Consider the following 23,769-nt stretch of genomic DNA (forward strand, 5'->3'; position numbering starts at 1 on the left):
TTAAGTCGAAAACCGTCATATATTTTGCACCTTGTGTAGCTCTTACAACATCTCTTATGTTAGACAATCTATACTCGTCCTTTTGTACAATATCGTTCAATGCCATCAAATTACTAACCAGTCTTATCTCACCATTTGGCTTTCTGATTGACCTTATAGGATTCCTCCAACTTGAATTTGACTCTCTTATCACTTTCCTTTTTAATAAATCTTCTAGATGTAGCTCTGTATCTTTTATCAACGCCTGCGGAACCATTTGTCCCTTTTTAAATACCTTCATACCCGCTTCAGTATTAATTTTACATTTTTCCAGTTTACAATATTTTATCTCCTCTTTTCCTAACTTAAAAACCTCTCTAAAACTCTTAGCATACTTATCTAAATTTAATCTGATTCTCTTACTCTCCTCTTTAACGGCATATTCTTTTTGATTTTTCTCAAATTTGACTCTAAGTCCTCTTTTTGATCTTCTAAAATCTCGCTCCTGACTTGACTCTGATTCACTACCTACTTCCATTTTGCAACTGTTATCCTTGTTATTCTTTTTATAATAATTATCTCTATTAATCTTCAGTCTGCATTCAAACACCCTATGCCCTTGTCTATCACAATAGAAGCATCTCGGTACTCTCGATTTTTGTCTTGGTTGTTCTCTACTAATTTCTTCATTTATAGACCTAGAAATAATTTTTCTCATTTCCTCATATATCTTTTCTTTTTCCTCTACTTCTTTAATCCTTAACAATAGCTTCTTCCTTATTCCTTCAATATTTTCTTCCTTTTTGATATTTCCCACAATAAAATCTTTTAAATCCATCGAAGCCAACTTGAACAGCTCACTCTTCCATTTCACTCTATCTACATCTCTCAAATCCAATTCATACAATATACGCTCTAACTCCTGCAACATCTTTCTGACCACTTGGCCACAGTCCTCTCTTGTGAACTCTTCTTTAGGTATCGCCCCCATATAAGTGCTTAACATAATTGGGGTTTAATATTATTACTGATTATAACATAATATAATAATATCTCCTTTAATCCTTCATTCAAAAATTGTAATTTTAAAAAGCAAAAACTTAGGTATCCACAATTTTAAAGCGTGAAATCTTTAGATTTTTTGTTAGAAACGTCTATATATTATTAATTGTATTAAAAATTTTTCTGGTTATAAATTTTTCTAATTTATAAATCTTCTAATATATAATAGAATATAAGAAAATTATTTAAAATAAAGTTTTATTTTGTTCTGATATATGACCAATCATCGTCCAGTTCAAAAATTTCTTCTTCTTTCGTCTTTGTAACAATCTTTCTTTTGCAAATTTTCATGTACACAATAAAAAATACAATAATACCCAACATAACCAAAAATCCCGAAATCTTAACAAAGTGATTTTCGATAAACGAAATATTTGCCTGTTGAGTTTTATTATAGCTACTATTTGGTGTGATAGTACTTAAGTTTCTATCAATAACAGTATCATTTATAGTATTGGTCAAAACACTAGTATTAAAAGTCTCATTTAATTTTGTTGTACCAAAATTAATGCTTGACTCTGTAGTAAAAAAAATTTTTTTGAAAGTAGTCGTTTTTATATCATTAGACACTGAAGAAATATTAGAAATGTCTTCTACAGTATTTGTAATAGAATAATAATTTAAAGTCGACGTCTGTGTATTGTTTCTAAAAATAATTGTATTATTATTGTCAAATGATGTATTATATATCGGATTAACAATAAAAGTACTTGTATTGGCATCATTAATAACAGAATTAGTTTCTAAAGTAGTAAATGGGCCAGTGTTATCATAATTTTTAGTAGATGTTGAAGTTTCCAATTCATTACTTAAATAAGTACCATTAAAAAAACTTTGTATAGTAGTATTTGAAACATCATTTGACAACATGTTGTTAAATTGAGTAGTATTTTTATCATAATTAACAGTGGTATAGACGTTAATTTCATATTCAGTAGTATCATTATTATTATTAACAGAAGCAATATTCGATTTATTATTAAAATCAGTAATATTGAAAGCATCACAAAGGTCCATAAAAGTAGTTTTATTTGTAAATTTAAAATGCTTAAAATCATAATTACTATCAATGCAATCAGATTTGCTTATATGATTTTTATTTTCCTCTGCAAAATCAACAATCCTTTGTTTGAACTCTTCGTTTAAACATCTATTATAATAAGATAAAAACCCAATGCACCACTTTTCATAAATATAAAGTCTATTATCTATACTATTAGTTTCAATACAAATCCCCTTATCAATTATCTCCCTCATGATCTGTAATAGAGAATCTGAATTATCGAGTTTGTCTTTGTGGCATAAACGAAATGAGTAGAAAATTTCAGAAGTTTTACGAACAACTATGTCCAAAAAATCATTTTCTGACTCACTTATCTTATTATAAATTATGTAATCTTCTGAAGATCCATTTAAGTAATAAATTAATTTCTTCAAATAATATTTTTTATAAATCTCGTTTCTTTCATTAAATTTTGATAATGAATAGTACTTTTTAAGTTTACTAACAAAAAACACATTTCTAGTTAACGCTTCCCATACAAAGATCCCAAATTCCTTGATGATAGTTAAGGAATAATTTTTGCCTGTTTTACTGTTTATTTTCAGATAGCATTCATTAGTATCGTAATTAAGAATTTCTCTTATTACGGCTGTATCGTGGATACTTGTTTTTATTTTAACAATGAAAAATACTAACAAATTAAAATAATAGACTGGTGAATTCATTTTTTTTTCTGGGGTTAATTTTCTGTCATATAAACAAATAATTAGTAGCGCCAAACAAAAAAAATAAATTAAATTTATTAGTAACTTGTAAAAGGTGTTTAATTTCATATAATGTTGTATAAACGAACAATTGTTTGATGATTTTTTTTTTATAAGTGTCTAAATAAAAGATATCGAAAAAGTTTACATCATTATGTTTATTTTTAGAAAAAATAAAATATCACGAATTTATATTTTGCTTTGTCATTCATTCATCATCGATATATATTATTAATTGATATATTATTCATTTATTTTGTGCTCCCTAAGAAAAAAATTAAAGCATCAAATACCAAAAACTTACGATGTCGGAAGAAATGTCGTAAGATAAATAAATTTCAAATATCATTAAGTCGATGGTTTTGTAATAATTAACTGATAAAAATTCGGGCGTTATAAAATAATAAGTTTTATATATTAAAGAAATCAAAATTTACAACTTTCTTATAATCTAACTATAATTTTCTCTTTAAACATAGATTTTATTTTTTTGCAGCATTTTAATTTTATATGAAAAAATTTAAAAGATGGATTTTGAATTTTTAGAATAGTGTAAAACGCATTTAAGGAAAAGAACAAACGTGAAAAAAGGATAAAAATGCTACATAAATAAATGAAAACACTTTCACTCAACTATTTGTACGATTATCGACATTTTATTTTAGCAAATTATCACTTATTACTTCGCATTAACTAAATAAGGGGTTAATAAAACATTGCTTTACTTCCGTATAGTTTGGGCTAACATGTTTCTACTTCCATTTCTAGGTTTTTTAGCATAATGTCCTTTCTTGGTGTACTTTCTGCTATACTTTAAACATAAATTATTCTTATAATTTTCTAAATTTTGTTTACGCTAAAAATCATCCATCTTGGTTTTTATCTCACCCCTTTTCTCATTTCGTTATTTTTACCTTCTTGTCTATCTCAAAAATTTCGGTATACTCTTGTTTAAATCTCTTTATAGTCTCGTCATTTAATTATTTGTTAGTAAGACCTATAATTCCTGCTCTTTCCATTCTTCTATTGATGTATAATGTTATACTTATAGAATGTTCAATGTTTTTCTTAAAGTTTATTTCCATTTGTTTAGTCATTTTTTCTCTATTGTTTTTTTGCCTCTGTTTTCTTCCGTTACTAATATGGGACCTAAACAGACCTTTTTAGCATAATCTTGTTCTCTTGCGAATTATATGCAAATTTGTCTTAAATAAATTCCTTGCCATATCCATAATATATTCTTCTGGGTATCCATCATTCTCTACCTACATTAAAAAATTTTCTTAAAGAAAAGACGTTTGCATCCTCTTTTGAATACTAAGCGTCCCACGCCCGCCATTTTAAGTAGTTCTGATAGAAAATCTTTTCTCTTTGACCGATTCATTTTGTGGAGCTCCTCTGTTTTACGGTCCCAAAAAATGAAATAAGTCAATTAAAACAACCATTTCCTTAATCTTAATAAAATATTTGTATTTTTTTCTAAAAGTAAATTTTTCGAGCCATGAATCGATATTAACATGTTTTACTCCGTCCTGTTTAGTCATTTCTCACTTCATACCAGAACTAAAATTTTAAATGTCATCTGTGTAAAATCCCCCTTCATTATCTAATTCTATCAAGATTTACAGTATTATGTATAAGATTAAGATTTGTTGCAATTGAGAGATAACTAGGATGGCAGTCAGAAGAAAGAATGGCCTGTGGTATCCTACCACTTAATTGTTACATTTCTTTTTTTTTGTTATTATAATATTTAACAAAAATGAATTTTCTAGAAAAATATTTTTTATAAATAAAAAATATGTAAAGAAGGGCACTACAAAAATTAAAATGAACAAGAATAATTATAACAACAACAAAGGCAACATGGGAACCACAAAGATGAGTTCTACCGTTAATAAACCATTTAAAAAATAAATTTACATCCGCTCCCCGTTGGAGCAATATTTTCGTTTGGCTCCCTCAATAGAGGGTACCACAGATCATGATAAAGGTTTATCACCTATTATTTTTATGGAGTATTATGTTTCCAACCAGAACTTGTACGATATAAAAATTATTTTTATAGTGCTTTAAATTAACTTAAAGTCCATACCGTATCTTTAGCTTTATGTTCAGTTTTAGATGGAACTCTGTAGTTTCCCTTCTCCACAATACAGTTTCATCATATGTACTTGAACTCCAGGTCCACCTATTTTGCATACTTTTTTTAATATCTTCAAATATATTCCCCAATCTCAAGCTTAATTATTAAAACTGAGTCATTTGACACGCACGTAAATTTATAATCAATCTATAATCTCTGTTACAAAGGATCAAGAACATAACAAAAGATAAATTTTAAATGATTACTCAATGACAAGTATAAAGCTGTTCTTTGCTTTAAAATCTCGTTTCGATTACTACAAATAATCTATCTTTTCTTTTTTACGCAAATATCACAAGTTTCGCTACATCATAATCACAATATCCACGTTATTTTGTAAGACAAAAATCCCACTCTCTATAATGTAATCTTTACACTTGCAAAGTCTTGAAAACATTAGATGTCTAAAATCATATAAATTTAATTTTGTCATTTGAAAGGTCTTTTTCAAAATAAAAATATTAAAATTTTGTTTTTTATGTTTTGCAGCACCTATTTTTGAAACCATATAGCAGAGAAGCACCCATTCTGTCAAAGATCTTCGTTAATTTCTTGATCGTTGACACAAAATTTTAACCTTCTGTTTCATCTTTTTTTTATTGACACGTTACATAATTCGAGGTTTCTTAGATGTTTTTGTTACCTGGTCCTTCATATATTGTTAGTATCATTTTTACTAAATGTTAAATGTTTTCCTTTGATACTGCGGTGCTAAATTATTTCTGATCTGTATATTACAACTCGTCTTGGTTGTTTATGAAAGATTTCTTTTTTTTTCTTGATCTAAGAATTATCATATTCTAATTTTTATGAACAGTGTGTTTAGTCTCTATTGCTTTTATTTGATATTAAATCTTTTTTACTATTTTTTTCTTTTTCGATCCCTTTATGTATTTAAATTATCTGCTAAAACGATTACATTAATAATTATTTTCCTTTGTTATTCGATTGTAAAGCCAAATTCTTGTATGAATTTTTTCATGATAATAAATGATATTTGTAAAAGGGGCTGTTCCTAATTTCAGATAGTGCTTTAAGTTCTATCGTTATTGTTAGAAGAAACCTTATACTACGTTTATCGGTCTCGATTTTTTTTATCAAAATAAACTAGCGTCTAAATTACACTATTTGTGTACCCTTTTCTGTTGGTACAAGCATATTTGATGGTCATTGTAAGTATACACTTTCCTTCGTGTCTTCTTGCCATATATAGCTCTAATCCCTGTATCACATGCGTCTGTTCTTGGTCTTAATATTTTCTTGCTATCTACAATTTTTTTGTTGTTTTCTCTTCTTTTTCCCCACTTGCTATCTAAAAATGTACTTTCACTATCTTCGAACCATATTCAATTTACATCACTTTTTAGTGTTTTGTAGATCGTGCTGTCTTGAATGGGTAATTATGATAAAATTCTAACCAAATCTATCTGCCTCAAAGTTTTTGCAGGTTCTCTTGCGTCATTCTGACTTTTCCTTATGTTTCAAAATTTTATTTAATTAAATACTCTATCCAAAAATTAACTCCCAATAGTTTAAATTTTTCTTATTTGAATTGTGCTTTTTTGTGTTTATTTTCAGTCCACTTTCTATAAATTTTTGAACTAATTAATAAAAAATACCTTCTATATTGCAATCTTGAGCATTTATCCTAAAACATCAATGTAAACATCAACATAGTTGCTTCTTAGATTTTATTTTGTCTCCTAACGATCTTTGCGTAATCTAATATGAGTTTTTATCATATTTTTATGCTTTCCCCTCCACATACACTGATTTTTACCGAAAAGGCAGTCTTATGTTTATGACGCTGCTCAATTTTTACATGAGAGAAGCCTTTCATTCAATATAAAACTGTAAATAGTTTAACTTTTAAGGCAATAATAATGTGCTGTTTCTAGTCATTCATATGAAAGTTTTTAAACTTATTTATACAAGCACATTATATTGCAAACTAATCTTATTTTCCTAGATGGTTTTTTTAAAGCTATTATGATACATTTCAACTTGCCCTTTGAATTTCTGTATCGCCCCGTAGTTTTAATAGTCTTAAACGCTCGTCTAATTTTTTCGTGTATTAATAAAGAATTTTGTCCGCTCTTTACAACTTCATACTTAATTGTTATTTTTAAACATTTTTCTTCCGTCAAGCATTTTATTTTTTCTTGCTCTTTTCTTATATCTCTAAATACTTTCCTTTTAATACAAAAGTATAATTTTTATGTTTTTTCTAATATTTAGTGTTGTTAGACATAAACAGTATTACAATTACCAAAATTCTAAAGAATTTTGTCATCATTGTTCTATTGTTTTTTTATTTACACAAATCCAACCTTTGATGATATCTCCAATTCAGACCCATCAAAGCAACATTTCTCTTCTTTTGTTTCGGAAATTTCTTTCTGTACTCATACTCTTCCAAACAATATTCCTTAAATTTCATTTATTTCATTTTATTTTATCAATCCAATGTCCGTTTTAATTTTTTCTTACATCTCTTCATTTTGTCAACAACAACCAACTTCCCAATTTCATCAGTTATTATTCCAAGTTTTAAAATAGACAATATATTTTTCTATTATCAGATACTGTATTATAATGCTCGCTTGTTTTAAAACCTGCTTTTACATTACTCTTCTTACATTATCATCATGCTCCATTATTCGGCCATTTTATATAAATTCCAGGCTCACTTCTTATACCAATTTCTTTTATGTTCGTCATGTTATGCATTTTTTTAATAATTTCTTCATTAATTGATCAATCTTACATATTGTAAATACCAATAACACCAGTTTTATTAAGGAGAAAATTTTAATGAGCTAAACAAGTCAGATTTATTTTATTTTGAAATATCTACAAAACAAAAAAAACTGTTTAAAGCTGGAAATTTATTACAAAAGCTCCAGCCCTAATAAAAATATTTTATTCATTTGATATCGTAAAAAACTAATAAAAAATATTGTGCATTTTTAGTAGTTAAAATATGTATTAAAAAGTGTATAATGTTGTAATACTGAAATTATAATGCCTAAAGCTTTTATACCGAGTGTTTAGATAACGTTGTCTCTGTCTTTGATTGTTTTTTATTTTTGCTCCATAATATAAGAAACAAGATTTATATCAAATTTTATAAACAATTCAGTTTTAAATGAGTTTTTTTTGTAAGTAAATTTTAGTACGTTGATTTAGTTTAGCGATAAAATGATCGTAGCTCGTTTTTAATACAATACAGAATTGACGTATCATATTAATTTTTCAGTTTTTAAACATATATATTAAAAAAATTATAACCTAAAGTAATTGTGTTCATAAATAACTTGAATTACATACGTCAGTTCTATTTTATTTTAACATATTAAAACTTTAATCATATATTTAGAGGACGTAAATTAAATATTAACTTTTTAAAATCATCCCAGAAATAAAGTTGTCGAACAATAACGAATTTCTGATTATAACTTACGCTAGAGACATTTTTAAACGATGATTTAAATAGTTTACTAATTATTTAGAAATTCATACCCCTCTCTTATTGATGAACAGAAAAGTTTTCCTACAAATTTTATTTGTACAAAGTAATGAACACATACTAAAACGACTAGAAAAAATTTTAAATAATGATATACATAATATAAATTATACAACCATAAACAAAAATGACAAATATTTAATAGAGTACGTTAGTTATAATGAAAAGAACGAAGAAGTAATTTTTTATGTAGATGAAAATTTCTCTTTTAATAAAGAAAAAAAATTATCAATAAAATCTTTAAACTTTGAAAATCGACTTAAAAACATCTGTTTTTCTTCAAACAGAAAAAAAGATAATTCAAGAATACTAGTGTATGATAATACTGATAGTACTCAGTATAATTTTTTTCTCAGAAAGTTGAAACAGAAGAATAAAAAGCAATATAAAAAAAATAAAAGCAGATACGAGATGATAATAGAAAAAAAACAGTCCCGAATATAATTATATATTTTCAGACTTCGATCAAAAAAATGATAAAGAAATAAAGTGGGTACAATGTAATGAGACATTTTATATCAAATTTTATATTCAGAATAAAAATCTACGTCATTATTTTACCATAAATTTAAACAAACTTGAACCTCAGAAACTTCATGAAATATATTTATATAAATATTTTAAAGAAGAAAATTGCAATAAGCCGATTATTGAACATTCACTGAATTTATATGATTTTCATGACTTTATAGAAATGTATTATTTTCCTTTGAACAATAATACAAATAATAACAGTAGTATAATTGATACCAACTTTATATTTTTTAATATAGATACTTTAGAAGATGAAAAAATATCTAAACATGACAATCCTAAGACTTGTTGTCTTTTAATAAATTTCAAGAATAATATTAGTATTTGTGAAAAAACTTCAAAAGAGTTAACTAGAATTAAAAAACTATGGATAAATATAACTCAAAAAAACGATAAAGAAATTATGTTATTTTATAAACTAATAGAAGGGCATTGTCTAGTTGAATTTGTCCTTGAGAGAATTTTAAAAAAATCAGGTTCAGCAGTAAATATTATATTCAGTCGGCTCTGTGTTGAAATTAAGATAATTAATATGTGCAATTTTAAAATATTGACTGAAAAAAAGTCATTAATTACTACAGTACAAAAAAATATAATAAATGGTAAAATACTGGCAGCAGTTCTTAAAATTCTACAATGCGAAGATGATGTGCGTTCATATCTTATAAAAATTTGTTTGTTTTTAGAAACAGACAATATTATTTATTCCAAAGAAAAAACTCAAATTGAATTATTTAGAGAATTGAAGTGTATCTCAGATATATGCGTACAAAATGAAGACTCTAGCGGCATGGGCGGGACAGATAATCTATTTGAAGTATTTACAACAATATCTCATCATTGTGAAATTTTATCAAAATATGCTAAAAAGACCTTTGATAATATCTGCGATGCATTTTTTTTACTTCAAATGGATGATGATAACATAGAAAAAATGGAGATCCAAGCAAACAAATTTGTTGATTTTCATTTTTTGAAAAAATTGCGTCAAAACTTATTATCAAAAATGAAAAAAAATGATTAAATTATAATCTACACTTAACCATTTACCTATTTTTATGCATTGTTTTTTTGTAGCTATATTTTTAATGGTTGCTATATGTGATAAAAAAAATGAATTCGATTTGCGCTTTTTTACATTTAAAACATAAAATTGGTTATGTATTGTACGTTGAAGCTTTCATACACATTCATTTGGTTTTCTCTGATCATATTTTATATGAATATATTTTTTAGTCATTGACAATATAGTAAAACTGAATACATTCATAGAATATTTATAGCTATAGTAATTTCTAATCTCGTGCTTTTTTACGATATGATTCTGGCTGCTATTTTAGAATGGCCTTAGTAAGTAAATCAGAAAGCTTTCGTCAAAGAAATTAGACTTTTAATTTTTACGCCATCACATAACAATTTATTGCACCTTAATTATCAGTCATTGGTTACAAATTAATCTTAAAGATATAAATCCAAAGTAAAAGATCAAATTTACATGTGGTCGGTCTTATTTGTTATGAAGAGGATTACATACATATCAATTTTCTTGTTTTTTATATTTATATCGACCCATAATGTTATTAGCTGTTATTTGTGCATGTAAAATTTTCGTTCTTTTATAAATTACGTTCTTTTTTTTAAATATTTCTATGAATTTAATAGATAGTATGAGAAAAAAATTAAATCATCATAAAAAGCAATAGATTTATATGAAACGCCACACAGAGATATGTAATAGTTTACAGCAACTGTATTAAAACCACATATAATTTAGAACGGGTCTTTATATAATTTTTTCAAGGTCATTGTCTAAATTATTAGTCTAAATACAATTTGTTGTTTTCTGTCTATATTATTCAAAAACAATCCTTTAGTCTTTACTAGCTGATTTTAAGCTAAGTTCCTCGTGACACCTTTTAGTAAATAGACAACATGTAAACATAAATAGTGTTTTTTAAGAGTTTTCGAGTTCTGGGGAAGGCTGGCCTTGGATAATTGCATAGTGTGCACTCTTCCGCGGAGATCAACAATCAAAGATGGAATATTTTATAGAACAAAATTATTAAGAAGCAGCTCCATAAAGTGTGATTTAGTCAAAAACTTATTATATTTAATTTATTGAAGCTTTTGTTTGTCAAATTTCCTTCATTTTACCCCCACTGAAATATATTCTACCTGGTCACACCACCTTTTAGCCACCTCAACTATGTTCTTAGTCCCAGACCCTCCTTAAGTGTGCCCCTGCCGGTGTTCGAAAGAGATGCTCTCCAGTGTCTTCTATATAATTCTCATTTAGAACTAAGCTTTGGTACTAGTAGATAGCTAGATGGTATTAACATAATTGCTGTGGTACGTTGTCATAGTTCCGCCCATCCCATGGGGTATGGTATAATTGAAGTTTATATTTGTACATTAGGCCCAATTCATTTGCTAAGATATCGTACTTTTTAGTTTTTCTTGTACTATGTTTTGTGTCAAACATTTAAAATAATGTTTACAAAAAAAAATTTAAATTTATCTATTTTGCTTTATTATTTTTGATTATTCTAATGTACTGATCTATACTTAGAAGTGACTCCTATTTATAATCAAGCTCGTGTTATCAATAAAAAATTGAGATAGTCTATTAGTAGATATTTAATTATTAACAGGGTGGTCGAAGGTTTTATATATGAAATTTTCTATTGATACGCGCGATAATAAACGACATGAGTTTGTTGTACATAGCTTTTTTATTTTCATTTAGGGGGCTTAATAGACAGGACATATCTGAAGTTGTAAGGATCGCTTTTTTCACCCAAGTCCTGTTTATAAACATTTAGATTTTCCTTTATTATTTCGATATACTTCTAATTGTAGTTCTACTTTTAGACCAAATTACGATCCGAGGAGATATAATAAAGAAGAGAATACGTATTAAATTTGAGACTTATGACTGCAAAAAAATATATTTTTCTCTAAACTTGTACTACTACATTACAAAAATCATCTAATTATTCTAAATCGTATGGAATATGAACAAACAACTTAAGTGACATTGTACTAGCCTTATTTTGGTAAAATTACTTTTGTCTGTACAGACTATATATTTATCTTAGAATTTTCATTTTGTAGTTTTTATCTTAAGTTTATTCATTCGTGTTGAGTCATTTATGCTCCGATTTCAAATGATATAGTTGTACATGCAACTTTTTTGAATTCTAATGAATATTATTTTTTATTTAAAGTTTGACTAAATTCTCAACATTGTACTTATATATTATCTATTGACTATCATGAACTTGCTTATCATAATTTGTTCCTTAAAACAATTTTTTTTATAAATTTATATTGAAGTAATAAACCCCCGCTCTTTGTTGGTTACTTATTTAAAGATATGTATTTTTATATGTTCCTATACATTTATATTTTTAACAATGACGTATTATCGAATGTTAGCAATATGTACGTAATTATTTTAAGCCTCAATTCTTAAATTTAAACAATTTGAAAACGAATGTAAACCCTATTTTTTTCTAAAGAGAAAATTTGTATCTCATATGTTTAATTAGTCATTATTAAAAACAAAAATGCATTTAATAATTAGAACTGAAAACTTATATGTTCCGTGTATCTAGAAAATTCATTAAAAACGTGTTTATCAAATCGCAACGAGATGCGTCTATTCTTTTGTTACACAAAGTGTATCAGTGGATATAAAATACGCATCTTTTTTTCAAGGCACGTTTATTGTTTTATACAGACCTGAGATTAATTTAATCTTGATGCGTCCAAATGTCTTTGATTTCTAACATATATGATTATTGTTCGATGAAAAATTGCAATAGCCTAATAAATGGATTGACATAAAACTATAAAAATTTGTTTCACTTAACACGTTTGTTTTTACAACACTAAACTTTTTTGCAGTCTATTTAATTTTCAACAAATAATATCTTACAAAAAAGTTTTTTAAGATTTTATTCTAATCCTTTTATTAATTTTTTATTCGATCTATGGTTTGCTGAAATAATATAATGTTTATAGATGATTTGTTGCTCGTTGAATATTTAGAACAGATCGAATATGATCTTTATAATTAATTAGCAATAATTAAATCTAATTTTGAAGTACATAATATATAATTTACATATATTTGCACAATTATGTTACTTATATATTATTCTGCTTGTCTATTTTAATAATTGAAAGTAGAAATTTCCATATATAAAAATATCCCTTAAAGTATTTAGTTATTTATTTTTAAATTATACTCTCACTTTAACTTGTTATGTCAGTGGAAAGCCATTACATTTAACACAATTTAATTATCTAAACATGGCAGATTAAAATGATGTATCGATATTGTAGCAAAAGTATTTTTTAAGTTTTATCATCTTTTATTAAAATTAAAGTTTAATGGGCTAAGCCCATATTATTTTTTGTCAGCATATTTATATATAAATTGTAGAATGTGTTTAAAATTGTCGTTAAAGCTATATAAACAAATTAATATATATTTTTATTTCTGTTAACAATTTCCTTTAGTTCTCCTTTTTAATAAAAGGGTAGAAAATTAATAACATTCTTTGGTTATTCATATTGTAAAATTTTTATTAAAATTTAACTTAATAATTTAGTTTTTAACATATTTGCCTGTCGCAATAATTTTTATAAGTTATGAATTTTTATTTTAACTTCATCAATGATTAAACATAACATGTTGTTGATCGGTAGGATAAGTAAATGTTTTAAAATTCTATTAAAGATAGCAGAGTATAATGACGCCATTCTGACCAAATGTCAATCTTAGCACTATTTGTTTTTTTCGACATTAATTAAAATTGTAATAACAATAAAATAAAATTTAAAAATCCTGGCAGAGCTTGGGGACATTAAATAGTCTTTTATATGGCAAACGTAAAGCAGTTATGTCTCAATGAAATGTCTTCCCCTTCAAAATTAGAAGACGTCTATATATCAACTAATATTATTGATAATACATTACTAAGGTTATTTGTTTTTTTATAAAATTTTTTGCAATTTTTACCCCAAATGAATACTCTTATATTTTTTTTGACAACTATATTAGTGCAAACCAATAAAAAAGCTTACCATAAAATAAGAAACAACTTAATAGAAAAAATAAAGAAGAAAGAATATCTCATTTACAATTCTAATAAAACTTACGCTAGAATTGATTTATATCTCTCTGAATTTGATAAAGCTATAGTGTGTGAAATAGAGGGGGGTATAACCAGTAGAAGCTATCTGAAAAATGTATTTTTCAATGTAACTTATGAAAACAAAACTATAAATCAAATTGTTTCTGAAATTGAAGAGAATATTATGAACATTCCTAATATTATAAATGACGAATACTCAATACATGATGCTAATATATTAGTATATAACTCATTAGATGTAAAGCGTTATCCAATTATGAAAAAAATTATAGAAAATATGAAGCATAAAAATTGTGAAAGGCGAGAAAATAAAATAATTGATGAGATTTTTTTTGAAATTATTTGTGATAAAGATTGTCTTTTATATAAAATGATTTATAATAGAACAGGGCCAAGTTTAAGCAACAAAAAAATTTTAAGTTGCAATCCGGAAGCAGAATATTCAACAAATTATAATGAAAATACTTACTATATAAGACTTAGAATTGATGTATTAAATTATTGTTACTTTTTTGAATTGAATACTAAAGATCTTGATGTTGAAAATTTATATTCATTTGATGACATAAATATTAAATTTAAAAGTATTTTTGACAGAGAAATTCTTAGACAGCTACTTATATTATACAATAGCTGTGAAAACAATTTGCTGAATTCAGTGATAGAATCTATTCCATTGAAATGTACTCCAATTTCTGTCGTAAATATAAGTTCATATTTCAAAATACGAATAAAATATGAAAAAATAATATTTGAAGATGAAAACATTGCCTTTTACTATTCGAAAAAAAAATTTAAACATCTCAACAATAAAACATATATAAACGAAGAATCCTACACTGAAATAAAAGAAATAATAGAAAGTATCTTAGTGATAAAAAAACTGGATCAAGGTAGAGCAGTTGATTTTTTTTATAGAATATTGAAGTTTAACAAAAAACTAGAATTTTTAATAATGAATATTCTTAATAAGCCGGGAACGGGATTATATCTAATATTTATACATCTCTTGTTTTTTTTGAAAATAATGAATGAAGATGATTTAAAAATCATAATAGAACAAAAAGATAATGAACTTAAAAAAATAATGATCGCAAAAAATTTATTGAAAAAGTTATCTGATGATATTGACAGAAGTTTTTATTTAGTTAAAGTTTGTTTATTAATTGAAACAGAAAGGTATATAAATTACAATGTTGAGTTAGAACCAATATTTAAAACTTTCAAAGTGATTGGTGAACTTATAGAATCAAAAAAAATGTTACAAAAACATATAATTATGCCCACAAAATGTTCAAATTGCGAAAAGGAAGGAAAGTGTAACTGTGCAGAGCAGCCAATAGAAATATTAAAAGACAAATTTAGATCTTTCATGTCTAATAAATACAAAATTTTTAAAAATGATGAGGAAACAATAAAATACCGTATATATATTAAGAAGGGAAGTATCAATTGGCTAAGAATCTTTGATGAAATGAAAAATATTCACATTGGTAATATTTTGAAGTATAAAAAAAAAGTTATGAAAAAAATATATAAATTGTCATCATTATTCACAGGGATTGATACTACTGATGTTTATAAATATGATATTAAGAAAGAAGAACTTATTCAAAATTTAGGATTCTATGAGAATGAGGTGGAAGAAAACAATAAAAAAATAGGTATTTTATTACTTACAAATACAATAGAAGATGAAAAATTTGAAGATGAAGTGGTAGAAAATAATGAAATATTTGAAAATGAAATGGCAGGAATAATAAAAACATTTGTAAATGAAAATACACAAGAATACGAAAATCTCATGCAATAAAAGAAAAAAATAAATCACACAATAAATAGAAAATATTATGCAAATTTCAAGGGTATTTTAATTATTATCTAAATTTAGATAGGATTTTGAGAAACATCACAATTTTTTTTACTATTTTTAAGACACAGGGCTGCAAGTTACAACCAGGTAAAAAAATAAGTTTAAAATATCAGGAAAATCGCCATTAAAATTAAAGTAAACGTGATTTAGGTATTAAAAATATAATTTTATTTGGGGAATGAGAATACATTAAAAAACTAGAAGTTTTTATTTAAACCCGGGCAAATATTAAAATAGATCATAAATTTTTTAATAACGTATATCCCATTGTATAAAAATTTTCTTAGTTAGCAATTTATTTACTATATGTTTTCTTAATATAAAAACTCTGTTTTTCAAGTAAAGATGATTACATCTATATGGTTTCATACCTAAAATTATGAATTAAAGTTCAAGTGTGATAGTTAAAAAATACGCAATACATAATACATTACAAAATATTGTTTACTATCACTTACACATAGTGATATCAAATCGAATATTAGGTTATTTAGTTTATGGTTGTAAAAGCATTATTCAAAGAACTTATTAAGACAATGAAAAATAGCAAACAATCTGTCAACAAACAATATTAAAAATCGTGCATTCGATTGAGACACATATAATTATAAAATTTAAATAAAAACAACTACATACTAATTTAAACAAATGTGAAAATAATCTATAATTTTTAAAATAGAACTTAAAATTGCATTCTGCACGTCGTAGAGAAAGATAAATTATCTACGGTCGCTGATAACATAAAATATTTATTTAAATATGAATAAGCGGAATCAATATATTGAAGAATGAAGCAAAGATTATTTTAGATTATTTTAAAACAATTAAAATCAAAATAGATTATGCCTTAACCACATACTCACACAAAATGGCTTTCAAAAAATTACCATTTGTGAAAAATAAATATATTGAAACAAATATTATATGATATACAAGTCTATATTAATTGAACATTCTCTTTAATGGTTCTAGAGCTTTTATAATGTTAAAAAAGTTAAACATATAAAATACTAATTTAAAATTCACAAAATTCAATTTTTAGTTGTATATTAAATTATTGTTAAGTTAAATGATTTTGTAAATCATATAATAGAAAATCTGCCTTTTTACTAATTTCAATCAAATACTGAATTTTAATTACTAAACAAAAACAAATTTTACATTCAGTTAATACTATATTCATGAGTATTAAAATTGGTCATCGGCTTCGTGGAAATTTTTATCTTGTCAGTTTTTTTTTGTATTGCACAGGAAAACATTTTCAATACTATCGAGAGGTGTATCAAATTTATATTGAAACTTGCTCTACTTCATATAAGAGCTTTGGTGTGACAGGTATAATGAGAGATTATGAAAACGATTGACTTTTGACATAACTTGTCACTAACTTATTTTAAAAAATTACTGTGAACACTGCTTTTCAGATGTCATATATCTTGAACGTGTCATGTGCAACTATATTAACAAAAACATTTCAAAGCGGACGAAAAAAGATTAAAACAAAAAAATGACTTAAAAAGAACGATAACAATAATTACTAAAAAAAAATACTATGTCGGAGGAAGATTGCTGCCTTACAATTTGTATTTATTATTGTGGATATAATTAATTATTCAATCTATTTAATTAATTTGCGAAGGTTGATTGTTTAATTAAAAAACAAACTGTCTGAGATATTTGAAGTGGTTAAGGTTTTTAAACAAAACTTTCACTAAAAATTTTGTCTTTAGTAAGGTGAAAAAAAAAATAATTTACAAAATATACAACTTTCAAAAATTTGAAATATGATTGTTTTATTCACTTTTTGATAAATTAAGTCTGTTTGGTATATATATATTATTTTCTAAACACAACCCCATGAAGTTAATATTTAATTGGTCTTTTTTTCTTTTAAATATAATCTATTTAAATATTTTTCTATTTTTTCTAATGCACAGATTTTTACTTTTTAAATCAAAGGATCCCGTAGATATACCCGTTTATGATAATTATGATGGAATCGATATTTTTTTAAAAGATGCTAATTCTGACAGAGATATTATATTTTGTCATGGGTCTAAATTATCAGGAAAAGTTTATAATATTCTTTTAAACGATATGTCTAGACACACTAAATGTAATGTCATCAGTTTTAATTTAAAAGGTATGTTGAATTCCAGAGGTATATCCTCGGAAAAGGGAATAAGGAAAGAAGTTGATAGTTTTATTTCTTGTTATTTACAAAAAAGAAATAAAAAAGTAATCGTGTTTGGTCAATCTCTAGGATGTTGTTTGGCAATTCAAATTGGCCGTAAGTTAGGCATCAATAAGGTCATTTTAGAAAATCCATTTATAAATTATAAATCTTTAATTAAGTCGTTATATAAATATGACTTTGTTTCTTATTTTGTAGTAGATAAATGGTGCAATAATAAAATCTCCGAATTAAAGAGTGCACTTTTTCTAATTAGTGATAATGATACTTTAATTAAAAACGAGGATGGTAAACATTTGCAAAGTTTAACAAACAATAGTAAAATCGCTTTTTTAAATGGAAGTAACCATTTCAACGCCAATAGAAATAGACATTTTTATCAACATATCATAAATTACATTAATAATTAAATTTTATATTTATAAAAATTTTACTATGTTTAATGTTATGACGTCAAATTTTATTAAACAATACAATGTTAAGAAAATTAAAAATGCAAATTTTTAATCCGGCACAACTTTCGCTTTACAGTATAACTTATAAAGAATCAAAGGGTTAAGTTCTACTTTGACGATTCTTTTACTATGTCTTTCTTCATCCAGTACTGCTATTTTTTCACTTTGTCTCTCATTTTGAAACCAGACATTTATTGTTTTAAGTTTTAGATTTAACATTATACTTAAATCTATTTTGGTCTGAGAAGAAGGATACGCTGTTAGTTTGAACACTTCTTTTAATGTACGACATTGTATTTTTGATTTCTTATTTCTATTAATGCTTAATCCTTCTGTTCCATTTTTTAATAAACACAATCCCAAAGCTGCCTGAACTTTTTTTTCTTTCCTGATAATGTTTTTCATAACCCCAATTGACAAAATTATGTTTTTTATAGTATCTTAAATTAATTATAAAATTTGATATCATGACGAATCATTAGATAAACAAAATATTAAAAAAATACGACGAAAATGAAACGTGTCAAAAAAGATACAAACTAATAAGTTTTTCAAATTTTCGACTTTTATAATGAAAATTAGATAAATCATTTATTACGATATTTCTAATATTTTTATTAATTTTTGACATTAATGATTCCATGAGAATTGATATAAATGACAGTGAAAAAATAAAAGAAGTTTTATTTACAGTTTAAGATTATTTTGAAGAATTAATTTTAATTTTCTATACATCTGGCAAGTATAGCATTAAAAGACTTATTTTCTGCACAAAGCCATATTCTTATCTTGAACAATTTGAACAAATCTTTTAACAAATCTCTGAAATCAATTCTTCTAGAACTCTTAAAATAAAAAGTTATTTTTTTCTTGTCCCACTGATATTCACAACTTAGAATATCCATTGTTATGTTACTTAAGAAAACAAGTTCTTTACATTTTTCTAAACTATTTATCTCATCAATTTCTCTTCTTTTTAATTCTTGTACGTCTAAATCAGTAGCGTATCTCAATATTCTTTTACTTTCTATGTCACTAGTTGCTTCTTTGAAAGTTTCAAATATCATACTTAATTTACATTCTGATGCTATACTTAAAACTTTTCCACAGTCTTCTCCTCTGTCTGCTTCTAATATTACATATGAATCTTTTGTATAACACATATAATCAAAGCCTATGTCTAATCTGCCACTTTTATATTCTATAATGTGATAAGTCACCTTAGTGACCAAAAAAGTTTCGGTCATAAAACTTTTCATTATATTTATTAATTTATCACTTTTTATTTCTACTTCTTTAGATTTTTCAGTAAACTGTTCACCTATAGCTTTACATTTAATTCTTTTATCATTCCAAGTATCTTCATTTTCCATCCAAACTGTGTTGTTGGCATACAATTTCATATGTGTATTCTAATATTTTTTTTTTATACGCATTTTGAATCGTGTTTTATTTCAAATCAATAGATTTGTAACCTTAAAAATATTATTGACTCAAAAAAAACAAAGAACATCTGTTTTATACTGTACAAATTAACAAAATGTTGAATTTATAAATATTTAAGTGTTAGTTTTATATTTATAATTTTTTTACACTTTGTTTATAAATGTTTTAAATTACTTTACATATAAAAAATATTTTTTATTTTGGTTATGTCATAGTTTCGGGATCTCACTTTGAAATTTATAATAATTATATATGAATTTTACAATTTTTTATAAAATGAATCTGATGGATTGCTTTTAAAATATTTAATAGAATAAACCAAACAATAATTTTTTTTTCAATATCAAAATTTAATTACAGAATTAATAAATAATTTGTATATATTAAATAAATGTTCCAATAAATTTATAATTGGTACATTTACAATGATTTATCAGATTTTGAGAGGTTTTACGCATTTAAGAAAATGTTCCTATTAATGAATTTTTTATAAATATGGGAAATTAATTAATTATAAGGTAGAAATTATTTAATAAAAAATTTGTGGAATGTATTTTTATCAAAAAATACCAAATAATTTATATCCAAAATATTAATATACCAATTAATTAAATCTACAGGTTATAATAATCATTTATATGTTATTGGCATCTTAAAGTATTTATAGTTTTTTTGTACAGGCATATTATGAACTCAGATATATTGTTTCACCTACTACCCAGACTCTCCGGAAAGTCCCTTAGATTTTTATATACACAAGACTCAAAGGTATTAAATGAAACAAACCGTTTACAATTAATTCATTTCTATAAAAACAAGCTAAACATAATGAGCTGTAAGAAATTATTATCTTTCTTATATTTCTGTGAGCAAAGTGGTTGTAGAGATATAGTATATGAATGTTTAGAATGTTTACCAGAATATAAAAAAGTAAACTTATATTTTTACTGGATAAAACATAATAAAACTACATTTAAACTTAATTATTATTTTAATGAAGATTTAATAAAGAACAAGATCAGAAAGAGCAATGTCAAATTAAATACAAATACAAGATTAGAATTTGTAATGTACAATTTAAAAATTCAATAACAAGTAATTAAAAATTAGGAGCTTTCCCACTTTAGTCCCCCCCTTACATATATAAATACAAATTTTCAAAAAATATCCCTGATTTTTGAAAATCGAAACGGACAGAACGGGAAGGAGAAAAATCCAAAAAAAATTAAATTTAATAAAACAACATAATAACCAAAAATAAACAGATTATTTTTTTTATTTTTTCAATTTCCTTAATATTTCATTATAGTTCTGACTTGATCAAATCCTCTACTTATTATACATAAATTTGTATAATAAAAAGATATATTATTGAATATGTATAATAAATAATAACATAACTATGTTATAATGTAATAATAAAAAATCAATAAGAAAATTTTTTCTATATTAATAAATTAAATTAATCTTATAGCAGTTTATCTTTAAAATTCATAATTTTAATCTTATAGCAGTTTATCTTTAAAATTCATAATTTTAATCTTATATAATATATATGAATGATTAAAAATACATAAATATGAAAATTTTCCTCTTCATTTGTTTATAAAAAACAATCAATTACCTAAAATACTAATATTTTATATAAATACTTAAAATAATAAGAACCAAACCTAAAATCTGTATTAAACATCATAAATGGAAGAAAAACATAAGTTTCAACACGGAAATATGATAATAATGACAGAAGAAAATAATTTTCTTTTTATGTAATTAGACATCTATTTAATCATAATTTTGATAAAATAATTATAATAACTGTTTTATTATTATGTTTTACATGTAATATGGTCAAAATAGAACTTATTATAACTATTATATACTACTTTATAAATTTTATATTTTCTCCCTTCCGTTCTGTCCGCTTCGAATTTCAAAAATCAGGGATATTTTTTGAAAATTTGTATTTATATGTGTAAGGGGGGGACTAAAGTGGTTTTTGGCCAAAAATTATTTATTTTTGAAAAAAAAATGAGATTTGTAATTTATATTGAAATGAGAATTAATGCTTGATTTTTTTGTATTATCATTGTAAATAATAAATAAAATTAGATTTTGTAGTTTAAAATTTAACGTAAATAAAACGCAAAAAAAAAGAAAATTTATTTGTATTATCATTGTAAATAATAAATAAAATTAGATTTTGAAGTTTAAAATTTAACGTAAATAAGACGCAAAAATAAGAATGATTTTTTTTATTATCATTGTAAATAACCAAGAAAAATAAGGGAATAATTTTTAAGTTCAAATACCGTTATTTTTATATTAAAAATAAAGACTATCTTAAAAATTTATACAATTTGTTGATTTTCACTGAATTCTCTAATTTTGAATTGACCACATTTTTTTCCGTTATTTTTTTAAAACTTTATTTTATTGCCCCAATGTTTGATTCTGTTATTTTAATTGGACCCGGTACAAATTTGTTTCCTCTTATAAACTCGTCTCTAAATATTACAAATATCCCTATAATTAACACTGAACTTCTTCTTATAAATCTTAGATTTCTTCAACCTATCAGTAGAAAAATTTATATAATAATATTACAGAAGAATATAAACCACATAACACAAATACTAAATCTAATAAAAGTTCCTGTAGAAGTTATAGGCATAGATTATTATGATGGAACAGTTCAACAACTTCTTAATTTAGAGAAGAAATTGAAATCTGATAATATAATAGTCACGAAAGGGGATTTAGTCACCAATATAGACGTAGTAACTTTAGGCAATGAGTTTAAAGAAAAAAAGTATTCGTTTTTGACGATTCTTTCTCCTGGGGATACTGGGGCAATTTGCGGTTATTCAAAAGACGAATTAATTTATTATAGTCGTAACGACAAATATAAAATACCAAATGAAATATTTATAAATTATAGGGTTACGATTAGTAAAGTCCATGACACTGCCCATTTTTTCATGTTTAAAAAAAGTCTTTTGGAATTTGCCACTCCAGAAATGTTTAGTTTTAAAACTAACTTTTTACCAATTTTGGTCGAGAAGCTTCGTCAATGTACGCCTGTTAAAATTTATGATCCTATGGATAATTATATGTTTCAAGTAAGAGATATTTCATCATATATTACTATTAGTAAGTTTCTTAAGATTAAAACTTTTACTTCTAATGATAATTTAATATATTCTAAAGGCATGTTTGATGTCATGAAAGTTTATATTAAAAAAAATAAATTGAAAGATACTAAAAATATTATAGGAACTGATTTATTTCTAGAAAGTGGATTTATAGTGAACAGTATAATAGGAAATAATGTCTTGATACACAGTAATACCCGGATTTTGTCATCTATCCTAATGAATAATATTATTATAGGGAATAATTGTGTTATAGAAGATTGTGTAGTAGGGAGTAATGTAAATATTCCTGACAATACCACGCTGATAAAATGTAAAATATCGCCTTCTTTTGTTTTTACTAATAATGTGACGGCGGAAGGCAACACGTTCAGCTGTAACTGACAAAATTAAAATTTTTATTTTGAGCTTAGGAGAAGGTGTCATAATGCTTTGGCGTATAATTAGCAAGAGAACTTGAAAAA

At 24.9% G+C, this 23,769-nt stretch overlaps 7 protein-coding genes across 7 annotated transcripts; 4 read left to right on the forward strand and 3 right to left on the reverse strand.

The window, feature by feature from the left end:
- Positions 1–1,239: 1,239 nt before the first annotated feature.
- Positions 1,240–2,769, reverse strand: VNE69_03007 (putative SP-containing membrane protein; the record flags this gene model as incomplete). Its single annotated transcript, XM_065472859.1, has 1 exon — positions 1,240–2,769. The coding sequence occupies one exon, from the start codon at positions 2,767–2,769 to the stop codon at positions 1,240–1,242; it is 1,530 nt and encodes a 509-aa protein (XP_065328931.1).
- A 5,720-nt stretch (positions 2,770–8,489) lies between these two features.
- Positions 8,490–10,041, forward strand: VNE69_03008 (uncharacterized protein; the record flags this gene model as incomplete). Its single annotated transcript, XM_065472860.1, has 2 exons — positions 8,490–8,821; positions 8,916–10,041. 2 exons carry the CDS (start codon positions 8,490–8,492, stop codon positions 10,039–10,041), a joined length of 1,458 nt encoding a protein of 485 aa, XP_065328932.1.
- A 4,010-nt stretch (positions 10,042–14,051) lies between these two features.
- Positions 14,052–15,995, forward strand: VNE69_03009 (uncharacterized protein; the record flags this gene model as incomplete). The annotated part of the gene is made up of 1 exon (XM_065472861.1): positions 14,052–15,995. One exon carries the CDS (start codon positions 14,052–14,054, stop codon positions 15,993–15,995), a length of 1,944 nt encoding a protein of 647 aa, XP_065328933.1.
- A 1,989-nt stretch (positions 15,996–17,984) lies between these two features.
- On the forward strand, positions 17,985–18,659 carry VNE69_03010 (alpha/beta hydrolase; the record flags this gene model as incomplete). Its single annotated transcript, XM_065472862.1, has 1 exon — positions 17,985–18,659. The coding sequence occupies one exon, from the start codon at positions 17,985–17,987 to the stop codon at positions 18,657–18,659; it is 675 nt and encodes a 224-aa protein (XP_065328934.1).
- A 93-nt stretch (positions 18,660–18,752) lies between these two features.
- VNE69_03011 (homeobox domain-containing protein 2) lies at positions 18,753–19,109 on the reverse strand (the record flags this gene model as incomplete). Its single annotated transcript, XM_065472863.1, has 1 exon — positions 18,753–19,109. The coding sequence occupies one exon, from the start codon at positions 19,107–19,109 to the stop codon at positions 18,753–18,755; it is 357 nt and encodes a 118-aa protein (XP_065328935.1).
- A 314-nt stretch (positions 19,110–19,423) lies between these two features.
- Positions 19,424–20,107, reverse strand: VNE69_03012 (PSP1-like protein; the record flags this gene model as incomplete). Its single annotated transcript, XM_065472864.1, has 1 exon — positions 19,424–20,107. The coding sequence occupies one exon, from the start codon at positions 20,105–20,107 to the stop codon at positions 19,424–19,426; it is 684 nt and encodes a 227-aa protein (XP_065328936.1).
- A 2,487-nt stretch (positions 20,108–22,594) lies between these two features.
- On the forward strand, positions 22,595–23,689 carry VNE69_03013 (translation initiation factor 2B subunit gamma; the record flags this gene model as incomplete). The annotated part of the gene is made up of 1 exon (XM_065472865.1): positions 22,595–23,689. One exon carries the CDS (start codon positions 22,595–22,597, stop codon positions 23,687–23,689), a length of 1,095 nt encoding a protein of 364 aa, XP_065328937.1.
- Between the last annotated feature and the right edge of the window lie 80 nt (positions 23,690–23,769).

The sequence above is a fragment of the Vairimorpha necatrix genome, chromosome 3, assembly GCF_036630325.1.
Source record: "Vairimorpha necatrix chromosome 3, complete sequence".
Classification (NCBI taxonomy): domain Eukaryota; kingdom Fungi; phylum Microsporidia; family Nosematidae; genus Vairimorpha; species Vairimorpha necatrix.